Source organism: Panthera pardus, unplaced genomic scaffold, assembly GCF_024362965.1.
Source record: "Panthera pardus isolate Hobbes unplaced genomic scaffold, ASM2436296v1 HiC_scaffold_18, whole genome shotgun sequence".
Lineage (NCBI taxonomy): Eukaryota > Metazoa > Chordata > Mammalia > Carnivora > Felidae > Panthera > Panthera pardus.
The window spans coordinates 6,916,797-6,927,821 of record NW_026526743.1 but is presented as its reverse complement, the minus strand read 5'-3'; the positions used below and the strand labels follow the sequence as shown (position 1 = coordinate 6,927,821).

Genomic DNA, 11,025 nt, shown 5'->3' with positions numbered 1-11,025 from the left:
CCCGCGTCGGGTTCTGTGCTGACAGCTCGGAGCCTGGAGCCTGCTTCCGATTCTGTGTCTCCCTCTTTCTCTGCCCCTCCTCTGCGCTCTCTCTCTCTCAAAAATATACATTAAAAAAATAAGGAGCACAGCCTGAGGACCCCCAGATTTTAGCTCAGGTGTGTCCATTTTGGACTTCAACCCTCCAAAACTGTACCATTGTAAATCTTCACAGTTTTACCCACTAGCTTGTAGTGACTGGTTATGGTAACAACACAACAGGAAAATAATACACCAGATACTCCGTTTTAAATTATGTTTCTTTTTTAGTCTGGGGGTTTTGTTTTGGTAGTCTGAGCTCTGCAAACTAGTTTGAATCAGTCCTGTCCAGTGATGTATTTCTGGGCCAGATACACTGCAAATACTTAATAAATACGTGTTGAAGCTTGGGTCACAAGGGGGTGACCAGGAAGACAGGCCAGGAAGACAACAGTTTATGGATCAGGTGAGGCCTCGGATGTGGTCAAAATATCTGCAAAGCCTGCTGCCTTCTCCAGCCTCAGCCCTGGGGAAATGACAGCCAGGCTGTTCCCCTTCCTGCCTGGCTGCTGATGTGACAACCCCATGACCAGGCAGACCAGCCTCCGAGTGGCCACGCCCTGTGCTTCTGTCTGTCCTCCAAGCACCAAGGTCCCTCCATCTGCACAACAGGGACAGAGGCAGGAGACGCCATGACCCCCACCCTCACGACCCTGCTTCTCCTCGGTGAGATCTCAGGAGGGGAGAGGACGCCCTAGTCTGGGAGGAACCTGCGTCACAGCCAGGCCCTGGGCTGTTAGAGACCCCAAGCACAGGAAGCTCTGGGAAGGAGGGGTTCTGCTCAGGATTTGGGGCAACCCTCTCACAGGAACTCTTTTCCAGGGCTGAGTGTGGGACCCAGGACCCGAGCTCAGGCAGGTGAGTGTGTCCCCAGGTGTTCCATCCCACCTCCTCACTGAGGACAGGGGTCACCCACCAGGCAGCTGGGAATGGAGAACAGCAGTTCTGGGCGGATGGAGAGGGGACGTCTGGGGTTTGGGGCTGAGCTGGGAACTGGGGATGGGGAAGGTCTTGTGACCCAGCCTCTGTTTCCTTCCAGGGACCCTCCCTGCACCCTCCCTCTGGGCTGAGCCAGGCTCTGTGGTCCCCCGGGGTAGTGCTGTGACCATCTGGTGTCAGGGAATCCTGGAGGCCCACGAGTTCCATCTGGATAAAGACGGACACTCAATGCCCTGGGACAGACAGAGGCCACTGGAGCCTGGGAACAAAGCCAAGTTCTCCATCACATACGTGAGAGAGCAGTATGCAGGCCGATATCACTGTTCCTATCAAAGCTCCACTGGCTCCTCAGAGAGCAGTGACCCCCTGGAGCTGGTGGTGACAGGTGCGAGCCCCCTCAGGGTCCCCACCCCAGGCTCTGCCCTCAGGGAGGGGGTCTGCTCCCAGAGCGTCTCCCTTTCAGAGTCCAGCGCTGGGCATACTGTGGGGGGATCTGGGTCCTATTTAACGTGTCCCTTCCTCCTCTCCTAGGTTTCCATGCTGAACCCACTCTCTCAGCCCTGCCCAACACCATGGTGACTTCAGGAGGGAAGGTGACCCTCCAGTGCACCTCATGGATGGGATTCCATAGGTTCGTCCTGATGAAGGAAGGAGAACCCAGGCCCGTCTGGACCCTGGACTCCCAGCAACCCACCAGTGGACAGTTCCAGGCCCTGTTTCTTGTGGGCCCTGTGACCCCCAGCGCCAGGTGGACATTCAGATGCCATGGCTATTTCAACAACACTCCCCAGTTGTGGTCACAGCCCAGTGACCCCCTAGAACTGCTGGTCTCAGGTGAGGGAGTCTGATTTTTGTTGCATCCATGTTTTGACCACCAGACAGGTTATGGAGGCTCTGCTTCCAGGGGAGCCCCAGATCAGAGGGTGGGGGGAGGAGACACGGGGATCTCACAGGTCAGAGAGACAGAATGTGAGAGACACTGAGACCTGGGGGTCAGGACAGGAGAAGAGAGGTTTGGGGAGAATCTGCTCCTCAATCCACGACTGGTTGTCTCCCAGGTGTGTCCAGGAAGCCCTCCCTCCTGACCCAGCAGAGCCCTGTCGTGACCCCTGGACAGAGGCTGACCCTCCAGTGTCGCTCTGACATCGGCTATGACAGATTCGCTCTATACAAGGAGGCGGCACGTGACCTTCCCCAGCACCTTAGCCTGCAGCCCCAGGCTGGGCTCTCGGGGGCCGACTTCCCCCTGGGCCCAGTGAGCAGCTCCCACGGGGGCCGGTACACATGCTATGGTGGACACAACCTCTCCTCCGAGTGGTCGGCCCCCAGTGACCCCCTGGACATCCTGGTCACAGGTGAGGGGACACGGGTTCAGTCAGGGCCCCAGACTCTGCACAGGCCCTGCTGGGGGCGTCCCAGGTGGTGGTGGCTGGGATCAGGGGTGTGGGGTCCCCAGGGAGGGAGAGAGACAGAGAGACAGGGGATGGGGAAGGGGAGAGACTCAGAGGACAGACAGACTCAGTTCAGAGCAAGGATGGACAGCCCTTCACCCGCCTTCCTCTCTCCAGGACAGCTCCTCTCCACACCCTCCCTCTCGGTGCAGCCGGGACCCATGGTGGCCTCAGGAGAGAATGTGACCCTGCTGTGTCAGTCCTGGAGCTTTGTGGACACTTTCCTTCTGTCCAAGGAGGGGGCAGCCGACCCTCCCCTGCGTCTTAGATCAAAGTACCGAGTTGGACATTACCAGGCCAAATTCTCCATGAGTCCTGTGACCTCAGCCCAGGGGGGGACCTACAGGTGCTACGGCTCATATAGCACCTCCCCCCACCTGTTGTCACACCCCAGTGACCCCCTGGAGCTCCAGGTCTCAGGTGAGGGGCCCCAGCCCTGTCCCCTCTGTGTCCCAATGTTGTCTTCAGGGCCCTGTGCCCAAGAGAGCCCTGGGCTGAGACATAATGGAAGGGGCTCAGGGGAAGTGTCACCCGAGGGGTCCGCCCCTCAGAGCACAGGAGGGAAACACGCCCCTCCCTCCCTGCCCCTTCCCTTGTCCCCGTCACCACAATTCTCCAGGTGGAGGAGGAGGGCCCTGGGGGCCGCAGGGCACATGAGGGAGAAGACTATAAGCAGAGACAGGGTCTTGAAGGGAAACTCCAGCCCCCTCCTGTACTACTGCCTTTCTCCCCAGGATCCTCTGGAGAGCCCGGCCCCCCAGCCACAGATCCCAGCTCAACAGCTGGTGAGTCACGGTGACTTCTGTCCAGGGCTTTCCTTCCTGTGTTTCAGAGATGCCAGGGCGGCCACCAGGCTCCAGGGGCTCTGAGGCCAGGGGGAGGAGGGCTGGGGTGGTCATGGCAGAGGGAGAGGGTGGGGGCCCAGCTGGGGAAGAGGCAGCCCCCTCTGCCCCCCCCCCCCCAGACCCCAGGAGCCTCTGCGGGCAAGTGAAGGTCTCTGTCAGGAGGAGGCGGGTGGGTCCATGGGAGCAGGGATTGGTTACACCGTCAGTTCAGGCACCTCTGGAGACGCTGGCTTGGACACGCCCCTCCCCTGCCTGGGCCTCAGTTTCCCCAGGTGTAAAGGAGAGAGTCGTGGCCCAGATTAGATTTCCCCTCAGTTCTGGCCGTGGCTCTGGCCCCCTCCGGGGGGAGAGGAGGGCTCATGGGGAAGCCCCTCCGGGTCGGGATTCTATGGGGACCTGGCCCTCTGCAGCGGTGGGATGACCCTGGAGGGGGAGGGACGGGAGGACAATGGCTGGGGGCCTTCAGGTAGTGAGGGGAATCTGGAAGGACCCTTGGTCCCAGACGAAGATGCTGGGACAGACCCGCCTGCAGATAAGGAGCCCAGAGCCCCAAGCTGGTGTCAGCCTGGGGGGGGGGCAGCATGAGGAGAGTGCAGGGAACCCACAGCCCGGGTTCCAGTCCCACCCCTGCCACCTCCACGCTGGGCCACCTGGAACACGTGATCAGCCTCCCTGTGCCTCACTTTCCTGTCTGTGGAGTGGGGGGGCGGGGGCGGGGCGGCAGTCCCCTGCTGCGTGACCCTTGACAGGGTCAGAGGTGAATGCCCAGAGCCCAGCACGTGCCTGGCACACAGCAGGCGCCCAGTTAAATGGCATCACTGGCTCCTTCACGGTGTGGCTCTGCCCAAGGTCCCAACCGGTACCTGTACGTCCTCATCGGGGCCGCGGGGGCCTTTGTCCTGCTGCTCTGCCTCCTCGTCGTCCTCCTCGTCCGTCGCCGGCGTCAGGGCAAAGGCAGGAAGCCGGGTGAGAAGGGACGGGGGTGACCAGCCCCAGGGGGTGGTGTCTCTCCCGTGGGTGGATGGAGAGTGGCTCAGGGCACCAGCCAGAGGGAAACCAGATGCGGGAAAGGCCAGTGTAGAAAGACACTTCTGCAGAGTCTCACGTCGGAGAGGCTAGAAAGAAAACACGTAAGGTTGGCACCCATGTGCCAGTTGAAGGTGTTTTCCTCTTTTCCGTCTCGGGAGATGTTGAAACACGGGCAATATGTGTGAAGGGTTCCTTTCCTCTGGGATTCTGTGGCGGGGGTCGTAACCTCCCAGCCCAGGGGGAGGCTGATTTCCAACTTCCTGCAGGGGCCGCAGACCCAGAGCCCCAGGACAGAGGCCTGCAGGACAGGTAACTCGTGCCCGCAGACCCCCGGGCCCCCACCCGCCTGCCCGTCTATGCCCCCTAACACCCCATCTCCTTCCCAGCTCCGGGCCAGCTGCCGCCACCCAGGAGGAGACCCTCTGTGAGAGGAGTGGGGGCGCCCCGGGGGGTGGGGGCTGGGAGGGGCTGGTGGCTGGGAGTGAGGACCGCGTTCCTGCACGTGTGGCCTCGGCCCCTCACCCGCCACTGGAGCCCCTGGACCGCGGGGTGGGGTGTGAGCCCAGGGGACCTTGCCAAGAGACACGCCCCCCTTTCTGCCCCAGCAGATGCCGCCGTGCAAGACGCACAGCCCGAGGAGGGGGTGGAGCTGGACCAGCGGGTGAGACCCCTGCTCCCGTGCAGACCCCGAGGGCCCTCCTGGTGCCAAACGTAAACCAACGGACACTCCTGTGTCCTCACATCACCCGGTCGTGGCGGTGTCCCACGGGTGCCCTCTCCCTCCTTGGGCACCCCGGGGCCTCTTGCCGTGACCTCGCGGGACCTCCCACATGCCCCCCGTGACTGGTCCTCACCCGCCGTCGGACTTCCGGTTGTTGGGGTGCTCGCTCAGGTCTCAAGAGGGTGCGTGAACACCCGCAGGTCTCTAGGCCCCGTTCGTTCATTTGCCCGGCAAATGTGCACGGAGAGCCCACCGTTTACCAGGCCCCACCTAGTGCTGCAGGCACGACAGTGAGCAAACCTGACCCACGCTCGGCGAGCTCACCTTGTGGGCGACAGACCATATTCGAGGAAGTGGGCAGTGTCCTGGAGTGCAAAGCGTGGCTGGGGAAAATAAGGCAGGAGGTGGGGGTAGCAGGCGCAAAGGTCCTTAGGCAGCAACGTGCGTTTTCAGGAAGGTGGGGGTGACGGCCATGTGGTTGGAGCCAAATGAGCAAGAAACAGTGTCAGGAACAGATTCAGAGCCGTAGGAAGCACCCAGATGCCCCAAGGCTCAGGAAGTCCCTGAGGAGTCCACCAGGAGATTGACCTAAGCTGCCTAAAAGTTCGAAAGCATCACTCTGGCAATAGTGTGGAAAACTCACCGAGGCTGTCGAGTGGGATCAAGGAGACGAATCTCCCCCTCACTGTCTGTCTCCAGCAGGACGCGGAGGATGGGGACCCCCAAGGAACGACGTATGCCCAGGTGAGCCACTCAAGATCAAGACTCAGTCGGGGACCGGCCACTTCTCCTTCCCCCCTGTCGGGGGGATTGCCGGACACAGAAGACAAACAAGCAGAGGAAGACAGGCAGATGGACAGTCAGGTGGGTCCTCTCTTCTCCAGGCTCCCAGGCTCCCCCCACGCTAACCACACACCTCCCCTCTCCCTCCGCCCACTGCAGGCTGCCGCATCTGACGCCCCCCCAGATGTGACCTACGCCCAGCTGAACCGCTTGACGCTCAGACGGGAGACGAGTGCACCCCATTCCTCCCAAGCCGGGGAGCCTCCAGCAGAGCCCAGCGTGTATGCTGCTCTGGCCATCCGCTAGCCCAGGAAGGACCCACACCCCACACTCCAGGGAGGGGACCGCGGGGACCCCAGGAGGCGCGGGAGCTGCCCACAGAGGCCGCCTAATGGCCCCAGCCAGCCTGGACTCCTAACATAGACCAGTAAGAACTCCTGGGACCCTCTGGGAGTGACCGGATTCTGCCATCAAAGATAGCTAGAGCCCCTACATTTTGGAAATAAAGCAACAGACTTCTCGATAATCCGTGAGCGAAATGAGAAACCCAAAATGGAAATGGGAGAATGCTTACGCTGAATGATAATGCAAATGTTACACATCAGACCTATGGCGCAGGAAAATTAACAACCAGGAACGAATATATTAGAAAAGAAAAAGCCTAAAATTAACAACTCAGGCAACAAGAGATGTTGGCAAGGATGCGGAGAAAGAGGATCTCTTCTGCGCTGCTGGTGGGAATGCAAACTGGTGCAGCCACTCTGGAAAACAGTATGGAGGTTCCTTAAAAAACTAAAAATAGAACTAACCTACGACCCAGCAATTGTGCTAGTTAGGTATTTAGCCAAGGGACAGAGGTATGCTGTTTCAAAGGGACACATGCGCCCCAATGTTTACAGCAGCACTATCAACAATAACCAAAGTATGTAAAGAGCCCAAACGTCCATTGATAGATGAATGGATAAAGAAGATGTGGGGTGTGTGTTTGTGTGTGTGTGTATATATATATATGTGTATATATATATATATGTGTGTGTGTGTGTGTGTGTGTGTGTATATATATATATATATATATATATATATATATATATATATATATACATATATATATATATATAATGGAGTATTACTCGGCAATCAAAAAGAATGAAATCTTGCCATTTGCAACTATGTGGATGGAACTGGAGGGTATTATGCTAAGCGACCTAAGTCAGTCAGAAAGACAAATATATTATTTCACTCATGTGGAATTTTAAGATACAAAACAGATGAACATAAAGGAAGGGAAGCAAAAATAATAATAAACAGTGAGGGAGACAAACCATAAGAGACTCTTAAATACAGGGAACAAACTGAGGGTTGCTGGAGGGGAGGAGGTGGGGGGCTAAATGGGCAAGGGACATTAAGGAGGACACTTGTTGGGATGAGCACTGGGTGTTATATGTAAGTGATGAATCACTAAATTCTATTCCTGAAATCATTTTTACACTATATGTTCTAACTTGGATGTAATTTTTAAAAAAGAAGAAGAAAGGAAAAGAAAAAAGCCTAAAAAGTCAATGATCCAAGTTATCATACCAAGAATTTAGAGGAGGAAAGAAGCAAATTATTCCAAATGAAGATAGAAGGAAGGAAATTACAGTGATAAGAGTAGCTACTAATGAGGACAAACAAAAAATAAAGAAGAATCAATAAAGCCCAAAATGTTCATTTTTTAAAACATTAATCACATTTATAAATCCTAGTCAAAATGGCCAAGAGTGGGGGGCACCCATTATCATTTTCAGGAGGGCATCACATCCTACAGACTTTAAATCAATAATAGAACATGATGATCGATTGTATGCCAATATATTAGAAAATGTAGATGAAATGAACACAATCCCCAAAAATACAAGTTTCCAAAATGATGAAGGATAAGTAGAAAATATGTATCACCTTATGTATACATTAAATGCATTGACTCTGTGATAAAAAATCACCCCCCAACTGAAGTGTGAGGAAACTGACAGAAATGGAGAGCAGAATGGTGGCTGTCAGGTCTGGGGGTGCAGAAATGGTGAAGTGTTGGTCAAGATTATAGGTATAAGATTAAGAGATATATAGTTAGTTCTAAAATTATACATTCTGGGGATCTAATGTACAGCATGGTGACCATAGATATACTGTATCATCTTGAATGTGGCAAAGAGAGTAGATCTAAGATGTTCTCATCATATAAAAAAGGCAGCTATGTTATGGGATGGAAGTGTTAGCTAATCCCATAGTGATAATCATCTTGTAATATATACATGTGTCTGTTGAGGAGGCTTCATTGGCAATTTCCTCCAAACACTTACAAAACACACACACACACCAGAATTACACAAGCCTTTCTTGAGAATAATAATAAAAAAAGGAAGTAATATTTTATCAGGCTAGGAAAATATTGACACCAAAGCCTGGAAAGGAATTTATAGAATGGGAAAGGCACGGAACGATGTCTCACATAAACTTAGATGTAAATCTCTAAACAAAACATTCACAAATAAGATTCAGCAGTATATAAAAAGGACAATACATCATGACCATACTGGATTTTGCAGGGGAGAGGAAGAACAGAGTAGCTTAAAGTATTAAAAATCAATCAATATAATCCAATACATTAACAGAATAAGTTAAAAAAAATGACCATCTCACAAACTAGTGGTTGCCAGAGGGGAAGAGGGTGGGGATGGGTGAAGCAAATGAAAGAGCTTAAAAGGCATAAACTTCGAGCTATAAAATAAATGAGCCACAGGGATGAAAAATACAGCATAGGGAATATAGTCAATAATATTGTAATAATTTTGTTCTGACACTAAATAACTACACTTCATATAGTGAGCATTTCATAATGCATGTAATTGTTGAATCACTATACTGTTCACCTGAAACTAATATGTCAACTGTACTTTAGTTAAAAATTAAAAAATGAAGAAATCTCAAAGGTGCAGACACAGCTTTTGATAAAATACACCAACAATTCATCATGAAAATAAAAACTCATCAGATATAAAAGGTTGTTTCTTAGAACTTACAGAGGCATATTTAGCAATCACCACTTAGCCAATCATTTTTAAAGGTGAGAACTTGAAGTCCTCTCTCTGATTGGAAATGATGCAAGTATGTTTCCTATGACCATTTGTATTCAGCGTGGCATTGAATTTATTTAATTGGAGGTACCAACCAATTAAATGAAGCAAAACAAAGTGATAAGCACTGAAATGGATAAGAATAATAATTGTATTGCTTCAAGATTATACAGGTGTGTGCACAGAAGATAAAAAATAATATAAAGACGCATTATCCAAATTAAAAAGTTTCCTTGCCATTTGCAGTGACGTGGATGGAGTTAGAATGCATTATGCTAAGTGAAATAAGGCAATCAGAGAAGACAAATATCATATGATTTCCCTCATATGTGAAATTTAAGAAAGAAAACAGATGAACATATAGGAAGTAGAGGGGGGAGAGAGAAGAGAGGGAAACAAACCATAAAGACTCTTTAGAGAACAAACAGGGTTGATGGAGGGAGGTGGGTGGGGGATGGGCTAGATGGGTGATGGGTATTAAGGAGGACACTTGTTGGGATGACCACTGGGTGTCGTACGTAGGTGATGAATCACTAAATTCTACTCCTGAAAACAAGATTGCACTGTATGTTAACTAAATTTTTTTTTTTTTAAATTCCAGATTTACTGGATACATGGTCAATATTTAGACATCAGTTGCATTCAGAGTTCCAGTTCTGGATGAAGATAGAGTAGGTGGATGCCCCCCTATTTCTTTATACCGGTGAGACTGATTATTTACTTCTGACCTCCAGAATTATAATAAATCTATGTTATCTTAAGACACCAAGTTTGTGGTCATTTATGACAACAGCAATTAGAAACTAATACCACCCCTTAAATTTTCTTTTGATTAATGTTTGCATAGTACATTTTTCATTCTTCTACTTTTTTATGTTTTTATTTATTTTTTGAGAGAGAGAAATAGAGTGTGAGTGGGGGAGGGACAGAGAGAGAGAGAAGGAAACACAGAATCTGAAGCAGGCTCCAGGCTCTGCACTGTCAGCACAAACCACGATGTGGGACTTGAACTCACAAACTGTGAAATCATGACCTGAGCTGAAGTCAGATGCTCAACTAATTGAGCCACCCAGGCACCCCTCTTCTACCTTTTCATGTGGTTACATTACATAAAATTCACCATTTTAACCATCACTAAAGCATATAATTCAGTGGCATGAAGTATATTTACCATCTTAGATAATCATCACCACTATCCATTTCCAGAACACTGTTATTATACCAAATGGAAACTCCCTACACATTAAATAATTACTCCCATGTCCCTTTGCCACCAGCCCTTGTCAATCTCTGTTCCAATTCCTATGTCTGTGAATTTGTCTACCTAGTACATCTAAGTGGAATCATACAATATGCGACTTTTTCTGTCTGGATTTTTTACTTAGCACAATGTTTTCAAGATTCATCCACATTGTTCATTCTTTTGCTTTTCACCCATTTACACCATTATATTTGAAGTGAATTTCTTATAGACTGCAAATAGAGTTTTGCTTATAGTTGTTTTCTTTTTTTCATCTTTAATTAATTTTTTAAAAATTTACATCCAAGTTAGTTAGCATATAGTGCAACAATGATTTCAGGAGTAGATTCCTTAATGCCTCTTACTCATTTAGCCCATCCCCCCATCCCACAACCCCTCCAGTAACCCTCTGTTTGTTCTCCATATCTAAGAGTCTCTTATGTTTTGTCCCTCTCCCAGTGTTTATATTGGGAAGCAAAACTAATATAGTTGTTTTTCTTAAACCCATCTTAAAATCTTTGTCTTTTAAGTGTTGTATTTAGATCATTTACATATAGTGTAATTCCTGATAAGATTGTTATTAGATTTCCCATTTTATTTTTGTTTGTCCCCTCTTTTGTTTGTTCTTCTATTTTTCCTCTTCTGCCTTTAAAAATATTTTATTGACATTTTAACAATATTTATTCTTCTAATCCATGATCATGGAGTGTTTTTCCATTTCTTTGTATTTTCTTCAATTTCCTTCATAAGCTTTCTATAGTTTTCAGCATACAGATCTTTTACATCTTTGTTTAGGTTTATTCCTAGGTATTTTATGGTTCTTAGT

General features: G+C 50.1%; 1 protein-coding gene across 20 annotated transcripts; it reads left to right on the top strand.

The window, feature by feature from the left end:
- Positions 1-108: 108 nt before the first annotated feature.
- Positions 109-9,720, top strand: LOC109259910 (leukocyte immunoglobulin-like receptor subfamily B member 3). 20 transcript variants are annotated; one of them, XR_008423319.1, is made up of 14 exons: positions 696-744; positions 901-936; positions 1,118-1,402; positions 1,549-1,851; positions 2,076-2,372; positions 2,586-2,888; positions 3,203-3,253; positions 4,163-4,279; positions 4,609-4,651; positions 4,729-4,766; positions 4,948-5,003; positions 5,763-5,927; positions 6,006-6,273; positions 9,561-9,720. XR_008423319.1 is itself a non-coding variant. In XM_019437832.2 (13 exons), the coding sequence occupies exons 1-13, from the start codon at positions 711-713 to the stop codon at positions 6,150-6,152; spliced, it is 1,875 nt and encodes a 624-aa protein (XP_019293377.2). In that variant the 5' UTR covers positions 109-710; the 3' UTR covers positions 6,153-6,372. The 20 variants fall into 20 exon arrangements, 14 of the variants coding, with proteins under 14 accessions (XP_019293377.2, XP_019293385.2, XP_019293380.2 ...); XM_019437832.2 differs by lacking the exon at positions 9,561-9,720 and having other exon boundaries at positions 109-744; positions 6,006-6,372; XR_002076799.2 differs by lacking the exon at positions 9,561-9,720 and having other exon boundaries at positions 4,951-5,003; positions 5,517-5,807; positions 6,006-6,084.
- The last annotated feature ends 1,305 nt before the right edge of the window (positions 9,721-11,025 follow it).